The sequence below is a fragment of the Ascaphus truei genome, chromosome 4 (assembly GCF_040206685.1).
Source record: "Ascaphus truei isolate aAscTru1 chromosome 4, aAscTru1.hap1, whole genome shotgun sequence".
NCBI classification, from domain to species: Eukaryota; Metazoa; Chordata; class Amphibia; order Anura; family Ascaphidae; genus Ascaphus; species Ascaphus truei.
The window spans coordinates 377036256-377056230 of record NC_134486.1 but is presented as its reverse complement, the minus strand read 5'-3'; the positions used below and the strand labels follow the sequence as shown (position 1 = coordinate 377056230).

General features: G+C 38.2%; 1 protein-coding gene across 2 annotated transcripts in view; it reads left to right on the top strand.

Moving 5' to 3' along the window:
* The window catches only part of WDR35 (WD repeat domain 35), a 76919-nt gene that overhangs the window by 38815 nt on the left and 18129 nt on the right, over window positions 1–19975 (top strand). The window contains exons 11-19 of one of the 2 annotated variants that reach the window (XM_075598427.1): window positions 1159–1191; window positions 3216–3276; window positions 9045–9189; window positions 13087–13156; window positions 13860–13913; window positions 17218–17327; window positions 18283–18493; window positions 18575–18655; window positions 18774–18910. In XM_075598427.1, the coding sequence (XP_075454542.1) occupies window positions 1159–1191; window positions 3216–3276; window positions 9045–9189; window positions 13087–13156; window positions 13860–13913; window positions 17218–17327; window positions 18283–18493; window positions 18575–18655; window positions 18774–18910 (902 nt within the window). The remainder of the gene's footprint in view (window positions 1–1158; window positions 1192–3215; window positions 3277–9044; window positions 9190–13086; window positions 13157–13859; window positions 13914–17217; window positions 17328–18282; window positions 18494–18574; window positions 18656–18773; window positions 18911–19975) is intronic. The other variant, XM_075598428.1, reaches the window with a different exon arrangement.

Below are 19975 nucleotides of genomic sequence, written 5' to 3'. Positions count from 1 at the left end.
CATTACATGCTTTAATACTTTTTATGTTTGTGAGTGCGCATTTGTTGGAGTTTTATTGGAACATTAAATTTTGTATCTTATCATAATACACTAGGATCGGGCGCTTTCTTCTCTTCTTGTATGTATATCTTTATTTATATAGCGCCAGTCATGTACATAGAGCTTCACAGCATCACAGCAGTAATACACGTAACATAATAATATAACACATGATGGGAATAAGCGCTTCAGACATAAAAGTAACATTAGGAAAAGGAGTCCCTGCACCGAAGAGCTTACAATCTAAGGGTTTAATAGGAAGAAAATACAGAGACAGGAGGAGTGTGTTCTTGTAAGTGCGTCTGCAAGAGGCCAACATCGGTGCATATGAGTTATTTGATTGAATGGGCTTTTTGGTGTCTTCTGGGGCCAGAAAACTTATTCTAGCATAGCACCACTTAATACGGGCTATAATCTCTGTAGAAATAGCAAATCGGACTCTACTAGAATTTTTTACTAGCAGTATAAAGAGCCAGACAGACGTTCCCCTCCCAGAATTTCATCTATGTGACAGCTAAAATGAGAACTTGGAAAAGAGGAGTTTCTATGCCTTGAATTATTAATGCCATACAAAAATAGACTTATATTGCCCAACATGCCGTGTAACATCCTGTGTTTAAACTTGGGGTATTGCGAGTAAAAAGACTGACAAAAAATCATAATACAAAAAACGCTTAACACATCCCACATAGTGCAAGCTTGTCTCACATGTTTCTATGTGCATAAACAGTCCCGACTAGTGGGGTGTGCAGCAAATCTGCACTAATGTGTCGTCCTTTTGTCTCTTCTCTGTTCCAAAGTACACTTAAAGCTTTTACCTGCTGTATTATATAGCTGATACTTCCAAGCTGGGTCCAATACAGAGCCAGAAAGCCACTTATTATAACTGTTTTGTTCTTTTTGGCTCAATAGCTATAACTTGGCGATGAAATTCAAAAATAGTTTTCTTGAACTGTCTTTATAAGTAATGAGTGTTGAATAAACCAAAACAAGCATACTCTTTTTACAATGGAGAACATGTTTGTAGGATTCTCTGTTCTTGAAGGAGTAATGGAGTCAATTTCTACAGAGAGTAAATGTATAGAGTTGTGATTCTTTCTTCCTATTTGCTCTTTATAGGATGACAATGAAACCGAGACAAGTGGTGCTACGGTAACAATCCACATTTTGTTTTTGTTTTGTGGGTTGATATTACAACTTGACAGGTGCTGGGTATTCTCCCATGTATTTGTTAGCCTGGGGTTTGCAAAATGCATTCAGAACAATTAGCAAAACTCTGTAGGTATTTTAGAAACGTTATCTATTTTGCATTTCAGTAAAAATATTCCCTACATTTTCAAAAAATGGCGTAAAGATGATGCCATTTGACTTTTGGAATTGGATGTAAAGCAAAGTTTTAATTTGTTCTACTCCTAGTGAGTTTTCAATAGGTATGCAACACACAGTGACTACTAGGGATGAGCGAAGCTGTCCAAATCCGTTGCCTGGATTTTTCCGAATTTGCCATTATAAATTCATTCCGCCGTTTAAATCCGCCGACGGATGGTTGAAACTGTAACCATCTGTCAGCGTATTTTAATCCAGAACCGCCAATGGATACAACCCGCTAGAGAACTGTAACAATACATTCCGCTGATTCTGCAATCCGCTGATTGGACTCTTACAATCTGTCAGCGAAATCCGCGGATGGATTGTCGGTGTTAAAATAAATAAATCCGCAAAAGACGAATCGCCATTTTTGAAATTGATCCACTGAAATCCGAGGACCAGAAAGCAACCAGCCGATCTGTGCGGATCCAAATAAGCACCAATAATTGATGTCATGATTCGCTCTAAGTGCCAGATTTACTAACGGTGGTAATTGATTTATCAGAATAATTTTGTGAAAGTTTCACAACAAGTGCAGAGAATTTAAACGCTGCACTAATAGATTGCCTTGGTTTGCAATGTTTCATTGAATCTGTTATTTACTGAGGAACATTGTAGGAATGTTATATTTACTAACAATACAGTATCTAAAATGTAATGTAAATACCACATGATGGTTGACACACATCAGTAGGTTATTTCCAATTTGGCAGCCCTAGAATGTCACAAAGTACCCATCATTCTGTCATTTCATACCCAACACTCAGACTTGCTTCAGACTTATTTTGGCTGCAGGAGTGGCACTGAGTATGAAGTCTGAGCCTGGTTCAAATCCCGGTGCCAGCTCCTTGTAACCTTGGACAACTCACTTTATCTCCCTCAGGCACCAAAAACAAAGATTGAAGACTGTAAAAATCCTATGTACAATGCTGTGTACCGCACACTATTCTGTAATTGTGAAGCGCTTTGAGTCTCATTGGGAGAAAAGCTCTATATGAAATAAAGTTGTTTATTAGTAGTACAGTACATATTGGTAGCCTGTATCCACGCAGAAATGTGCTACTATGGCATCAATTCCATATTATTGTGAGGTGTAAATGACACTGGTGTCTCTATATCAAAGTTCATTTGCGTAAAAAGACATATTTTTTTTTTTCCAGTCTGAAAAGCAACATATTTATTAAGCGTATTTGTGGAATTTGCCGCATGCTGCACTAATATTCTGTGTTTAAAAAGAGACGCGTCACCTTTAACGTGACAGAGAAAACCAAAGCGGAAAGCTGTCGCGAAAAGTAATGCAAGCCGCTGATTTCTTAATGCACGGACCCGCACCAATATGCTAATGTGATCTCCCCCTAACTCCTCCCACTTGTTTTATAAAACCCTCGTCACAGACAGGTGTAAACATACCCGTAAATGGCACAACAAAAGATTCATATATGGGCGCAGGTAGATTTGCAATAAAAAAGCGACTTTGCCCTTTCATTTTGCCTTTTTAGACATAGAGCCCATGGCTCTATGGACATTTCATTTCTTTGGCAGACAGTTTTAGTTATGTAGAAAACCTGCTACGTACATCATTTGATGAATAAAATGTAGGCATATTCCCTAGTTTTCCTCTGACATTAACCCTTTCACTGTCAGAGGGGAGAAACAATGTGTTGCTTAGGCCTCTGAAATCAAAGGGGTTAATAAGAGGCCAATGTCTTCGCTATCTATCTGTGTGTTAGTGTTTTTTGTGGAAACAACAAACTACTTTCTTGATTTTCTTTTTTACATATACTAATATTTGCTGTATTTTCTTTTAGTATGTGCTGGTTTTGTGCAATTCTATTGGAACTCCCTTGGATTCAAAGTACATTGACATTGGTAAGATATGAGAAAGGGAAATTCTCGCTTCCTATTTAATTGCAGTTATTTTTTAAATGAGCCTGTCTCTTTAAACACAACACAGTAATGGCATATGTAGCAGGGGCCTAATTGAGGAAATAAAGTATTCTATTCTTCCTGATTTTAATGCAATGTATTTATATGGTATCGATTTTGATAAGGACGTAGGTATATTGTTGTTGGATTTAATATTATTGATAACATAAATCTGACGTTGAGGTACACTACTGTAAAGTAGTATGCATGTAAAAAAATAACGGCACCTAACTAGGGTTGCCAGGTGTCCGGTTTTGAACCGGACAGACCAGTATTTTGCAGATATGTCCGTGAAAAAAAATGACAGGTGATACCGGACATGTATATGTCCGGTATTTCCCCTCTGGATGTGAGGGCAGCGGTAGTGTGAAGGGTGGCCGGGTGCAGCGCCCCCACTCTTACCTCCGATTCATTAGCAGGCTGCAGCGTCTAGTAACCAGGGAAACGGGCGTCATCCCTCCCAGCCAAGGAGAAGACTAACCAATGGGAGGGCTCAACGTCATGCACAGCTCCGCCATTTGCATGCTGAGAAGTGTAGTTTTCTGCCAGCTTTGCATGTGGGAGAGGAGAGAAGAGTTGCATTCTGTCCTTGCCACCACAGATAAGATACCAGGAGGGGGAGAGGATGAAAAAGGAGGATGATGAGGTGGTGAGGAGGAAGAAGGAGGGGGTGGTGGTGAGGAAGGAGGGGGGGTGGAGGTGAGGAAGGGGTTGAAGGTGAGGAAGGAGGAGGAGGAGGGTGATGGTGTGAGAGGATTAGGGGGGGAGAGGATGAGGGGGTTTGCAACAATCTTGGAAGTAGTGGGAGAGGAGCATTAAGATCAGTATAACTCGCCATGTATGACTGCAGGTATGTTATTTATAAATGATCTGATCCGTTATATCATTTTGTTTCTAAATTTCACGCGACGTGTGCACCAATTTGCACTATTTCATATTGTATTTTGAAAAAAATGCTAGGAGGGCGCTCAATCCTCAAACCCCTCCCCAGAATTTTTTTACGAAATATAATCTGAAATGGTGCATATTGGTACACACGTGCAGTGAAATTTAGAAAACATTACATAACGGTCTGAGAATTTATAAATAACATACCTCCCCACCGCATTTTCACCGTTGTGTCCAGTATTGTTTGAGAAGCTACCTGGCAACCCTACACCTAACTAAAAAATGCCATCATATAAGATTGATTAAATAAAAAAAGTATGTTTAGAATCTATTGTTCAAGGTTGTGGTAAGGTTACAGAATGTAATATATAAGCAGTACCGTATCACGCTTAGAGGGAGTTAGAAACACACAACTGATCATTGCATAACTTTATATACTGTAAGTACTGCACAGTGTATGAACCAGAAGTTTATTTGTAATAAATCAACATTTTGCATTGACATTTAGTTTTTCACAGGGGAATATGTTACTGCATAATGCTCTGAAATAGTACCAGTCTTTCAGATGTGAGAAGTTAGACATGAAAGCCTTCACCTTACGCAGATGATAAATAACGGCTGTATGTACATTCTTGGACACCCAAAAGAGTCTTATAGTTATACCAGTAATTCTAACAAATGGGCCTTTCATTGGTTCGTGGTAAACACAGCCAAATGTTTAACATTTGTCTATTTTACACTCCTAATGCAAAATTCCTTGTTAACTTGGAGTTGCCAGCTACTGAAGCTTCTTAGCAGACATGGGGAAATAAGCTTGTGTAACATTCTGGAATGTAAACATTTCAGTATTTGTTGTTCTCTCCTGCATGCTGGGGAGCAATTTATTCCTTTGGTTATTAGTAGAACTTAAAATCCATATTTTGCTTTGCCCCAAACAAAAGTATTTCAATAATGTTTTTTTATTTATTTTTTATTAATTTGTTTTTACACTTTCACATCTGTAAAATACACAGTTATCATTTAAAAGACAAGAACATCAGAGCTATCGGATCCCCCAACACCTGCTTCACTCACCCTGTTGTCACATGTCATACGGTAGTTGGTTAAACTGCAGACAAGGATTCGGTGTAAAGACAAGCACATGAGCAGTCACGTTTTTTTAGCTTCATATCCCTTTTAAACATGGATATTCCCCCAAATGGGAAGGTGGTGAGTGATCGCATCTAGAAATGACACGTGTGTTTAAATACTAGAAAATGTATCCATCGCAGCAAAGAACAGGTTAAATCTTGTTTTCCAGTGATTTAGGTTATCTCAAAGTGAAAGAAAGTAGAGGTCAATAGTGCAGATAAACCAGGTAATTTATATTAAAACGGAACAGTGTGCGCACTTACACTCCAAGACATTTCAGATTAAGTTCTGAGAAGGGTAGATGGGGAGAGGATGAGTATCGGCGATCTCCCCACCACCCACGCTGGTCTAGGCGTTCCTCGTAAAGCGTCCATGTCACTTCCGGTAAGTGATTTCCGGATACAGGAACCTCCGTTAGACCTGCCTCTTTCTCCACAGAATGTCTCCAGAAATCAACTCAACGCGTTTCGCCAATGGCTTCGTCAGTAGTTGTAATCTGTGATGTAAACTATATGGCCTTAAATACCCTAATGGTCTTATTCTATTAGTATTGATTCAACATTTGCATATGGCTGACAATTGAAATGTGGAGTATAATACATATCTAATCACTAATAATTTGAACAGAAACTTTATACAAAGTAATTAAAATTCTGGTATGGGACTAATGACATACAGGACAAAATGCATTTATAGGGAACCGGACAGTAAAAACATATGAATAATCTCTCTAAAATACCAGATAAAGTCATATAATCTTAACAAATACAAAAAAAAATAAAACATAAATCTATTTGTAATATTATGTAAAAACAGAGACTATGGCTCATAATATATGCAATACTAAATATATAATAATTATATGTCATCGATGATAACGATTACCTACAGTAAAGACAGACATCTAATCAATGAAAGAAGTAAATAAACATTTATCAGAAAGACACATTGGGAACCCAAATGAAATAAAATAAAAGCAGACTACAGAAAAGGGAAACTTATTCTCCTATAAATGCTCCTATATTAAAATCAACATTCAGACCCTCTGGTGCCAAAGTTCTTAACTTATGAATCCAGAAGGTCTCCCGTTTCGCTTGGTCTGTGTTACGGTTGCCAACACTTCAATTAGTGGTGACATGTTCTATATTCATTAAGGCTAGTCGCTGTCGCTTGATCTGATGGTATCTATACATAGGCCAGATAAGCTAAACCAACCTAAAATAGATGATAAAATAGTTATATTACTGTAAATATTAACCCCTGAGTAGCCTACGGGTCAATTAGTTATGGGTTTCCATGACAAGCTCACCACAAAGGGCTACAAAGGGGTTAATATAAAACCACACTACATATCCCCCTTTCCCACCTTTTGTGGCTAGTAAAGCATTGCATTGCATGGCTAGACTAATGCCCAAGATCCCTATTAGCCAAATGTGTCTGATGGTGGTCTCAATACACGTTTTAACAAACAATAACATGAATAATACATATTACACATCAAGCCATTGATTGTCACTGCAGCTACCTGAGCCCTCTCAATGGGCCTATCAACCCTCCTGGGGCAACATTTGGCCATTGGAAGCATAAAAATAAACATTACAAAATATACTTTATAATAAATCCTAAGCCATTAAATCCATAATCGGGTATGTAGATAGGCATATTGCCTATCAATGGACACCCTAAAAAAATAAATGTTACTTACCTCTGCCTGGGTGAAGGCCATCCTCCCCATTGTTTTGTATTTGCCTGAGGTGGGTGGTTAGGCCTCCTGGTGGGAGGGGTTAACCCCTTCATTACCTTAGCGGTTAGCCACTAAGATATTGAAGGGGGTTATTAAATGTATTTTAATAGTGTTTTGTATTCAACCTTACCATGTATTGCCAATGCTGCAATCTAGGCTCCCCATTGAAAGGGCCTAGTTATCCACAGTGACAATCAATGTGTTTTTTTGTTTCATACTGTATGTATTTTGAATGTGATTATTTTTTTTAAACGTGTGTGATGGAAAGGGGCCCAGGGACCAGCATAATAAAGATTAAGCCCTGCCCGTCCTTTCCTGGGGCTGATCTGGCCACCAGACCCTGGAGCAACCCCATTTTAATATACACGGTAACCCCTTGCATATCCTGTAATTGTAATCCTCTTATTACTGTGTGTATAAATGAACCTAAAGCATAAAATTATGTTTTGTGCATATTGTAAAGCATAGACATGGTCTCTGGACATGTGGGTCTGACAAACCGTTTGTGCAACCCGCATGTCTAGAAAACTGGTTAGTGCTGGGACTGGAGGGGGAGGAGTGGTGCAGGGAACAAAAGGAGAGCGGCCGGGGGTGGAGATCTGGCTATGGGCCATCAGCCCGAAAGCATAACTTTTGGCCATTCCCCCAGACATGGTGCATGTCTTTAAATGTATTGACCTCTTTGGTGCCCATGGTCTACCTTGCCAACCACAGGCATCAAACAGGTTAATGTTATTTATATCATAGGCTTCTGTATTAATAGTTATTATAGAAGCCTATGACAGAAATATGATTGCGGGGTCATTAACGCATTATGAACTGCCGTGGTAATGCTTGCATCGGGATTTTGGCAGAATATTGCACCTATTGAATTATTACTGCAATTTTGATGTATATCAAAATCATATATAAAAGTGCTCAACTCAAAACCTTCCACAAAAGGAGTTATAGCCTATAAAATATAACATACATATATATGTGAATATATAGAAAACAGATACAAAAAATCTTACAACATTCTTCAGTCGCTTGCTCAGTCCTTGGAGCTTGAGTTTTCTGGCTCTTTCAGATCCCTCTAGGGGATCCTCACATAAAATGAAAAGAAAATGGGACAAACGCAACAAAATGTTAGTATAGGACACATTTTAAAAGCAATAATTATGCCTGGGAGTCTGTTTCCATTGGTGTCAGCCAGTATGAAGGTTACCCTCAGTGTCCGCATGTACGCCGCTCCCAGTCTGCTTCTCTCAGGATCACTTCCGCCATAACGTCTGTCCGACCTCGTCACGTTCACTTGGAGAACCGCCACACATTAATCCTAGTCGTAGCTTTGTCAGGGGTAATACATCTAGAAGGAATCCCCCTAAGGAAACTACGACTAGCGTAACTTACACGTAGGGTTAATTTGTGCTCCAAGAGAAACGTGGTGATGTCGGATGGACATTAAGGCGGGAGTGATCCGGAGAGAAGCTAACTGGGAGCGTCGTACATCCGGACGTGGAGGGTGTAACCTGCATGCCGGCTAGCAGGACTCTGATGGAAACAGACTATGGAATAATCATTTACAGCCACTGGATAGCAAAAACTGTGCTTTATTGGAGCCACTAATTGGGCACTGGTTTTTGTGTTGGGGGTGGTTCTCTGTTTTTGTGGTTTTGTGAAATAAATTTTAGCGAATTTTTCTTAAATATATTTTGAGATTTTAATTTGTTGATGGTTGCAAACTGGACACAGTGGTGTTGTGGTGGGTAAAACAAATGACAAAAAGCATTCATTATACACTTAAAATGTTGCATTATTATCCTATTTACACAATTTGTTTGACAATAAGCCTGCTATTCACTAGCCTGCCACTATTCAGAATCATCTATAACTCTACAACCCAGCGTGATTTGCAAATCATTGTCTTTCTTATTGTGTCTTTATTTATTTTTTATTTTACACTCAGTCCCCATGTTCGTGACCATGACCAAAACCCATGTTATAGCAGCTTCTAAGGAAGCCTTTTACATATGGCAATATCGGGTGGCAAAGAAGCTTACAGCAATGGAGATTAATCAAGTGGCACGGACAAGAAAAGAGGGGCGAGAACGGTTAGTCTTTTTTTATAGTTTTTAAAAAAAAAAAAAATTCTATTTTATTTTTGATATACAAATTCTTGCTGATGGAGACATTTTATAAAACATACAGAACACCTACAAGCTCATATTGAACCCCCAAAATACCCACAACATATATATAAGCATATAAGTTTCACAGAGGAGTGCTACTGAGCATGGCAATATATATATTTAAAACCAGAGACATAACATAAAACACAGACAAAGCTCAGTGCACATCCAGCAAAAAAACTTATATACGGTACAGTGCCTAAATATACATGTATAAATAACTAATAAATAAAATGGTCTTTTAGTTTAACATTTTGGCCAAATTGTTGTAAGCCCTTGAGCCAACTGCACGGCAGACCACGTTTCAAGGGTCCCTAACACTAATATAGATTCTTAATAACCTGTGCATTGCCAGGAAGAATGATTTATAATAAATCTGTCAATATTAGTTGCAAAAGTTCTAAGTCTGATTGAAGCTTTTATTAACCTGTACATTACCAGGAAAAGCACTCTGTAATAGATTTATTTATTAGTTATTTATACATGTATATTTAGGCACTGTACCGTATATAAGTTTTTTTACTGGATGTGCACTGAGCTTTGTCTGTGTTTTATGTTACTGTATGTCTCTGGTTTTAAATTGATGGAGACATTAAACATACATATATCACATAACCTAAAAGAGGTCAGTTTTGAAAATGGAAAATTAAAAGCCTTGCGTATATTATGTAATTTATTGTGTATCCAAGTATGTGAAATATTCTGTGATAGTCCTTCACTAATGGGTGAAAATAGGTACTCTCAAACTCCACATAATTAGCAGTATTTTTGCTTGAGATAGCTCTGCTCAATCATGGTCCTTCCATGGAGATTGAAATGGTTATGATAGTACTAGTAGTTAATAACTTTTATTACATGGCATTTAACAACTAAAGCAGAGTATTTACCAATTCTGTCCAATTTAAATACTGTGTTTTATGTTTTTCTTTAAAAAAAAAAAAAAACACACACACGTTCAGCCCTTGTTACGCTGGGTGAAGGCCTCCCCGATAATCTTCCAGGTACTATGGTTGCAAGCCTCACTTTTCGATGTTACTCCAACAAATTGTCTATCATCCTCCCTTCATACTTTTGGTCATCCTCTTGGTTTTTTAATACCTTTTTGGAATCCAGTTGAGAACAATTCTAGTCCAACAAAGGTCATTGCTTCTTGAAATATGTCTGGCCCACTGTTTTGTATTTTTTCACCCTTGTGATGATGTGAAAGCCTTTGGTTTCAAATTCATTCATTCTTTTTCCTGTCTCTTTGGTTAATACCCAGCATATTATACATCCCTCCAAACTTTGAGTAGCATGAAGCTTTGAATTATCTTTGCATTTAAGGTCCAAGTTTCACATCCATACGTGTGCACAGCTGGTTACACTGGTCAAACACTTTTACTTTGAGTTCCCTTGTAAGATTGTCTTGTTTCTTCCAAATGCGCTCCATCTCATCGTCATTCTCTTGTTGCTTTCATTTGAAAGGTTATCTATTGATTCTTTCTGGCTAAGGTAGCCATAGTCTTTGACTTCTAGTTATATTTCATTTATTTTAAACTCTATAGAGTTTACACATTTTGTTGAACATCATTTTGGTCTTGCTGAGATTCATATGGAGGCCCACATTTTTACTTCGGCAAGATCTATGAATTATTGCTGAAGGTCTTCTGGACTTCTTGCTAAAAGATTTGGTGACATGGTGTCTCCCTGTCGCGCACACCCTTGCTTATCCTTATCTTGCTTGTATCTTCATATATTCTAATGGCTAATGTGGCATTATTGTAAATGTTCCTTATACAGCGGAACCCTGTTATAACGCGGTGCACGGGGGCCACAGAATGAGACCGCTTTATAACCGGGATCGCGATAAAAATTATTTTTTTTTAAACAAAATGGTGACCGTGATCAGGGGTTCTGCAAGGACTTACCCGGCATCTGCAGCTCTCAGAGTTCAGGTAACACATGCAGACAGTAAGATAACTGGCACGTTATTCATATTTAACTGGAGCTTTCAGGTAGAAATTAGGACGCCAGGTAGAGTGTAATCAATGTATTCTAATGATCCACTGATTTGTATATGTTTCGTTATTTTTCTGAAATTAATCAGTTTACCTTAGGTGATTGAGTCAATGAACTGATATGTATGTATGTATGTATGTATGTATGTATGTCATATAGCAATATTACTTGTGAGCACATTTACATGTCTTAGACAGGTCTGCAACCCTGCTTTTTTGCCATTATCACCCAGAATACAGTGCATGTCATTTCCCAGAATCCCTTGCTGCAGTGGAAGCACTGTATGCTGGGTGATAATGGCGAAAAGCAGGGTTGCAGACCTGTCTAAGACATATGAATGTGCTCACAAGTAATATTGCTATATGCTATACGGTGTAGGGTTTTTAGTCACCTTTTCACCCTACTTAAATTATGTGTGTGTGTGTTAGCTATTGGTGAACTCTGTCCCAACCATCTTACAGAAGGTGCCTGTGATGTGTTGTTAAAATTTGCCCCAAAAAATAAATATTTTTTTAAACGGGAGGCACTCTGAGACCGCTTTATAAGCGGATCTGCGTTGTTGCGGATCGCGCTATAACGGGGTTGAGCTGTATTATCAATGTATTAGACTTTCTGCTGGGCACCAATCTTTGCATTGAAATCTCCAATAATAAACTTGAAGTGACAATTTCCTTTAAGTTGGTTGATTTCATGCTAAAAGTCTCCCACTTAATTGTCTGCGTGATTTGATGTTGGGGCATACATTTGGAAAATGTGAAGCCTGTATCTTTTTGACAACCGAATGATGATTCTGGCTGCTCTTTCAAATGAGCATTCATACTCCACTGTGTTGTTTCTCAGCGTCTCTTATTAACAATGAAACCTACTCCACTGATTCTTCCTTTTTCTGGTCTTCTAATATAATACGTGTCTGCTTTTGAGTTCAATGAGACCTTCATCTTCTTATTTGACTAAGGCCACTAATATCCAATTTAATATTTTCAAGCTCGTCTACCAGTTCTTGCAATGCCATTTCACCAGTTCTGCAGTGTTAGGTAGCCAGATTTGGGGTTTGAATGAAACCTTTAGTTTAACCTGCAGGAATTCTTGCCATCCTCTGCCTTAATGCTTTCTTCCTTAACGCTGTCACGGTCAAGAAGGATGAGGGCTATGATGCTGTATTCCTTATTTGGGAGATGAGCCCTTATTTGCCATGACTGCTGCATTTGCATGTTTGCACATACCTTTCCCACTTTAGCCGGCTATGTTGTTGTCTTCAAAGTACGGTTCAACTTACCAGCATACGTGCTGCTATACAACTTCCTGAACACCCACTGCCACCTTCCTGCCCAGTGATTATTATTTATTAAACAGTTCTACTGAGCTCATTAAGAAAGTAAGCTTCATATTTCTCACTGTTATTGTTGTCTATTGGATTTTATAACAAATATAACCAACAAAAAACAATGTAAAATGTTGCAGCTTGTGAGGCATTGTGAATAACCCTCTCCTATGCACTAAATGGCTTATTCACCCCTTAAAATGATTTGCAATATTAAACATGTTGTATTGGAAGTTTTGCTTATATGGTCCTACCTAAATATAATACCAGGGTTTATTGGGGTCTCTTTTTATTAATACCAGTGTTTTTTGGGGTCTCTTTAGTAATGTTGTATTGCATTTTCTATCAAAGATTCAAACGTGAGGAGTATCTATGACCGGAAGAATGGTTAGTTTGTGAAATAAATGATCATGGCTGGGATTTATCTTCTTTCGTACCATAAAATGTTAATTGCAATAGTTTAGTTATTTGATGCACTCTTTTTCAATATTTTCTTTCAGAATATTTCACATTGATGACACTCCATCTGGATCTGTGGAGGGTTTGCTGGATTACACCAAAGCATTGGCGGTAGGTGCAGGTTGTAATGGCACGTAGCCAAAATAGTAAGGAAGGTGTGCGAAGCCTTGTAAGAAATTCAGTTGGGTTGTATCTATGACTTCATGGTCAAATATGCTGATTTATTTGACTAGGCAATTATGAGCACTTTCTTTTACAAATGCTTTACAAGGTATAATTTATTTGTTCATGGCAATTATGGGCAGTGCGGTTTCCTGCAGTAGAAGATAATTTTAGAAAATGAAAGCGCAAGATGTGAAGAGGGCTAATGGGAACTGATTCTCTGAAATCAAGGCTTAAACATTAGTTTGTAATGGCACCATATAGAAAATAGAAGAAAAGGAATTAATGGTAACAACATTCGTGCCCCCCACCCCCCACCCTTTCAATTTTTATTTTTCTATTTTTATTTAATTGAGTAATATTTTTATAGCCTAGTTATCCAATAAATAACTAATACTTGAAATAAACAATGCGTATATAATGTTTTAAGATTACTTTGTTACCAGACTGCTGAGGAATCCACTTCCTTCTGACTGCATTATACCTTTGCCTAATTTATTGGTTGGTAGCTGAGAAGCAAGCACACCTTTTTGAAGCTTATATCCTTTTGAGGGGCCTTCAAAATGTTTCAAACTTAATTGACAGCAAATGTTTAACTGTGTGCTAGAGTTTAACCTTCACTGAGGTTTTGTACTTATTTATTGTGTTTCAGATAACAAGAGACCCTATCTGTTGTATAAATGCATCTGATAAGGTGCTTATTGTGGTAAGTGGAACTGATATTCTTTAAAAGGATGTAACATTATACATTAGTATTACCCATTTACCAAAAGTTATATATGAATGCATACTTTTATTTATATAGTGCCGCAGTTTACGCAGCACTTTATAAAATGAGAATACAAGATAAAGTACCAGCAATGGGAATAAGCTTGACCGTTAAATGACAACATGAGGCAAAGGGAGGCCCTGCCCCACAGAGTTTGTAATCTTCGTGATATGTTGGGAGGTTTACAGAAATAGGAGTAAAAGTGCATTATTAAAAATGCAGTCTGTGATGTAAAGGGTATCTGAAGTCAATTGTAGAGGTGTAAATGATGTAATGAGCTGGGCTTTGAATGCGGCAAGTTAAGGTGCTGCAACGAATATTGAGTGGAAGAGCGTTCCATAGGTAGGGAGAGATTAGTGTGAGAGGTTTAAAGCGGGAGAGAGCTGTAGAGGTAAAAGGTGCAAAGATGAGACACCCTCGGGTTGAGCGTAAGAGGTGACTAGAGATATATGGAGGTTCAGAAACATATAGAGCCTTAAAGGAAAGGAGGAGAATGTTGTAATTTTATACGGAGATTAATAAGAAGTCAGCAGAGGGCATTCAGGAGGTCAGAAGCAGACACGTGTAGAAGAGCAGTAGATTATTCATGCAGCATAATTTTGAATGATTTGTAAAGGAGAGCGATGTGAGGCAGGGAGGTCAGATTAAAGAATGTTACAGTAATCAATATGGAAGAGAAAAAGGGCATTCATTAGTATATTAGTGGTTGTGGAGCATAGGAAGGGGCATATCTTAGCAGTGTTGATCCAAGCTGAGGTTGCTGAAAGGCACTGTAAGTTTTGACTGGACTACAGGTGTATTGTCAGGTGTAGATAAGTATAGTTGTGTGTCATCAGTATAGAGATAATTGCTAAATCTAAAGGAAGTCAATAGGGTCACCCAGCAAGAGTTTATATAGAAAGAAGAGTAGGGGACCTAAAACCGAGCTTTTAGGTACGTCTAGAGAGATTGCCGTAGAGGTAGAGTTGGCAAAAGATACACTGCAGGAGCGGTGATAGACAGAGAACTAAGAGATAGCAGTGCCACGGATACCAAGAGAGGGAAGAATGTGTAGGAGAAGAGTGTTCCACAGTATTGTAAACTGAGAGATCAAAAAGAATCAGAATGGAGTAATTTCCTTGAAATTTGACGATATGGGAGTTATTAGCTACATTGGCGAGTCCAGTTTGTGTTGAGTATGCAATGCGAAAGCCTGATGGTAGTGTCAAGTAGGTTATGGGAGTTTGCAAAGTGAAGTATATGTAAAGAAACAACTTGTTCCAGAAGTTTAGAAGCAAAAGGCAAGATAGACATAGCATGCATAAAAAGAAATGTAAAAGAACAAATAGATGTGTTAAACTCATCAGTGATAATGGGAACCAGGGTAAAAACGAGAGGTTTCAGGAGGTGGGAGAGAATGGGATCGAGGCTTCAAAGAGCAACCGAGACTCTTCTTCCTCTGTATCTGGAGAAAAGGCAGAAGGAGAATTAGGAGTGAAGGGTCATTGGGGATTTCTCTGCGGTTAGGTTCCATCTTGCCCATGAAATAATCGTCAAAATCTTTATGTGCTATGGAAAGAGTGAAGAATGATGTCGCTGGAGGTCGCAGAAGGGTGTCAAAGACTAAGGCGTGGATTGGATTTATGCCTGTTTATAACAGTTGAAGTAGCTCTGTTTGGCAAGAAAAATAGCAGAGTTAAAGCAGGACAGAGTGAATTTGTAGCATTCTGCCAGAGTGTAATTTACTCTACATGTGTTCAGTCAAACAAGTGACAAAGCGCATAAAGCATGCCTTCGTGTTTAGGCAGGGTTGTGGGTTAGAGTGCTCTGAGTGTCTGCGTACAAGAGGAGCATACTGGGCAAATGAGGAACCAAGGACAGAGTTGGAAGTTGTGACATGGTTGTTTGGGTCAGTGGATGGTGATAGTAAAGAAAGATGGGGTTGTAGGCTGGATTCCATGCAGACAGAAGTCCACCTCCTGTTTAACGCTAGGTACACTTAAAATGTTCATGTGTTAGTGTGAAAATGTTTAACTGCAAGCAACACCTACAATGGTTCCCCAAGCTAAGTTTCAAACTACTGTATCGGGCTAAAACATCACATGACCTGCTCCAAGTGAACAGACCTAATTTGCATAATTAAAGGCTGGACAAGTGGCTTACGAGGAAATTATGGTGAAACAGAAAAACGCCTAAAATATCAGATCAACTCAACATTTTATTAGGGGGCGCCAAGAAATATCTACAGTACTATGGATAGATTAAATATTGCCTCAACCTTGTTGGGATTTAAAATGTAAGATTTTCACAGAAATTACAGATGTCTTAAAACAGCAGAGCTACAGTATCTATCCAAATAGTTTTGTATCATAATATTTCCAAAAGAGAAAAATGATAAAGTGTGTAATTAGGTTTAAAAGGAAACCAATGTAGAGAAAAAGGAGAAACAGCAGCGCACTGCCAGGGAGCCAGGTGGTTAAAAAAATAGAATTTATTAATCAAAATAACATCACCCACAGGGGTAGTGCCGCCCTGCTACGCGTTTCGAACCTGCAGTCCTTTAACGAGGAGTAAAAGGAAACCAAACAGCAATTTGGACTACAAGAAATAATATCTAAATGGAATTGAGTTTCAGTTCAGTGTGTCCTAACTAGGTAGTGGAGAATTTGCTGTGTATGCTGCTTTTACCAGAGGTACATGTGTAAGAGGTTCTGTAGTTATAAGCAAGATTAGCTATGAGGTGTGCTTTTCCATACATTTTTCATTAAGCTTCAGCAATGAGGTGTAAAAATAAATTTTATATGTGGAATTAAATGAGAATAGCAAATGTGTTTTCACATTTTTTTCCCCAAGATCTACCGTATCAATTCTGGAGTAACACACAATGAAATGATTAGGATGATTATAACAAAGTAAATGTACCCTTGTTACTTAGAGTACTATTAATCCAACTGGGCTGTTACCATGAGTTGGCTATTAAAGGTATCGCTTGTATCTTACTTTTCTTTATGTATTTATTTTTCTGAACATTAAATCTCTTTGTGCAAGACAAAATCCAGACAGGTTTGTTTATAGATGTATTACTGATTTTATTGCTTTCGTCTTCGTTGCTGTGTTCTCCAAGTAATCTTGTGCTGAGGGCAGCGGATACATTCTTGTGTTAGAAGACTTTAACGTTAAGGAAAATACACATTTTTGTAATTTATATTGTTTTTCTAAACTAACATTGATTTTTTTTCCCCTCTATCACCTCCTTCTCAAGGGGCGTGAATCTGGAACGCTACAAAGATACAGTTTACCGAATGTGGGCTTAGTTCAAAAGTATGTGCTGAGCAGTCGCGCATATCAAATGACTTTGAATTGCAATTCCAGGTAAATATGTACATATATCTCCTTGTCAGTACTTGTAATAAGCAGTGCTTGTACTTTGTAAAGTGGCAGATTCTTCGGCTACATAAGGACACCTCATCTTGGCCAAAATCTGCATCATCTGATAAGTTATTTATTTAAGTATTCTGGGCTTTGTATAATAATACCAGCCACATTAACAACAAACTGAGTGATGTTGCTTAACGATTTTATTAAATCAGAGAGCTTCTCTCAGACAGTTTCATGCAGTAAAACCGTGTTTGTTTGGGTTTTTCAACATTACAGAGAGGTGAGTGAACAGAGAAATAGTATGAGACAAGTCTTAAAGATTAGACAATGAGGCCCTTATTTAGTAGGTTGCGATAGAGCCAGATTGGCGCTGTTATACGGAAAGCCCTATTAGCTGAGCGATAACGCAGATCCAGCGCTATCGAAGGTTACTGAATAAGGATCTAAATTTGAGACAAGTAGATTGGACAAAGGAGTGATGGGAAAACTGTGCAGATAGCATTTGTATATTACTTCTGAGTGCACACCTCGAAATTTTAGTGAACAATTTGATATTTAGCAACATGCATGTTCTTTATTGATGAACCTATACTGTACAGACATTTCAAAACCCCACAGGTGTCTTTGATATATGTAAAAATCATGACAACACTTAAACATATGATACATTGATGGAACTCTTCATACAATTCCTGATCTTTAACGTAACAAGACACTAAAGGGTTTGGTTTCCATGTGTGCACATTACGTAGAGAATTTACATTTTGAAAGCATAGAATAGTTACATCTATAAAGAATGGTCTTGTTGCTCTACTAAAAGTTATCACAACTTCCAACAAATCCACGGAGAATACTTTCCATATTTTACAATGAAAAGAAAATAGAAATGTGGAGTTTATTTTTTATTTTTTCTTCCTCTCTTCCTCTCTTCCTCACTACGTGTGTCCAGTCGCCTCGCTATCATAGACATTTCGGGGGTTCTGACCTTCTTTGATTTGGAAGCCCGATACACCGATGACACGGGGCAGCAAGTGATTGGAGAGCAGCTTAAGTGTGAACGTAAAGATGTTTGGGACATGAAATGGGCCAATGACAACCCTGACTTGTTTGCCATGATGGAGAAAACAAGAATGTATGTGTTCAGAAACTTGGATCCAGAGGTAAACAAAGCATTTTTATGTGAAAACATTCGGAAACTCCGTACTAGAGATTTTGTTAATGCTGTTTTTGTGACTTTTTAGGAGCCTATTCAAACATCTGGATATATTTGCAATTTTGAAGACCTAGAAATCAAATCTGTTCTTTTGGATGAAATTTTAAAGGTATGCATTTTCTATTAACTCTATGAGTGCAAAAGTGTGGAAAGCACCAGCCAACGAGTAAAAAAGCAATGTACAAGTGTTTTTCTCTTTGTAAGTGAAATATTCTCCTTATTTACAGGATCCTGACCACCCTAACAAAGATTACATCATTAACTTTGAAATACGTTCCCTTAGAGACAGCCGCGCGCTGATTGAGAAAGTTGGAATTGAAGATGCTTCTCAATTCATAGAAGATAACCCCCATCCTAGACTTTGGTAAATAAAATGCATTTTATTGAAGCTTTATTGTTTATGGCTACTGATCCTTTTTTTTTAAAGTCTTTTCTTGGTTTGTTTAAAAGAGCTAAGGTACAGGAGCTAAATAAGCAAAATCTTATTCTTAATTTTTAAAAGTCCAGCCGGTACAGAAGTTCAGTAAGCAAAAAAATAAATAAATAATGAAACAGGTGTAAGATCCTAGTGATCAGGTCGTCCTTAGGGCAAGCAAAACACACACACATACACACAATTTCTCCCGGGAGCTTCCTATGGCACGGATATGCTTTTAGTTTCAAATAGTATAGCAGACGGGCCCGGAGCTGTAAGAATTCAGAGGAGACTATGGCTGAGTTCTTACAACTGATTTAATAGGTTTCACAAAGCAGCTTTTATACATAAGGCAGGGACAAAAAAAACGTTGTCATCTGTTATAAATATGGATTACACATCTAAATTTACATGTAACCTTTACATACTGCCTTTTCCGGAAATCTTAAAACATTTAACTGCTGAGCAAGAGATATATAATGGTGTCTTATAAGGCAGTCCTGTCTTCTGGTAGTCTTGCTTTAAAAGCATATGACAGGCTCAAAACAGCTGCTCTCAAAGCCATTTACAATGGTCTCTGAGAAATAGCAAGGCTAGCGTATACTGTTTTTAACCTTATCAATCCCTGAGGGGAACAGAGCTGACAGGAGACAGTTTTAACCTTACAACAGGGTTTTCTGAAAACGTCTCTTTTGGGTAATTGTGGTCTTTGGAACCTAGATTGACCACTGGTTCAGAGAACTCCCAATGGCAATGCTCAGGATGTGGCGAGTTTGAAATGTTGAGGTAGGAGGTGTGGCTTCCTATTGGTCTGCGGGACCTGCAAGATGTAGCTGCCATTTTGTTTCCCATGGAGAGAGATTTAAAATCAGTAAGTATTTTGGAAACTGGGGCGGTCCCTGGACCTGCAAGCTGTGCAGTTGAGCTCTTGATCACCCCCATGGCTCCCATCCTATTGAACAAGAAAAAGGGGTTAAAAAAACGAACAGGCAGAATTGCTGCTTTAATTAAACG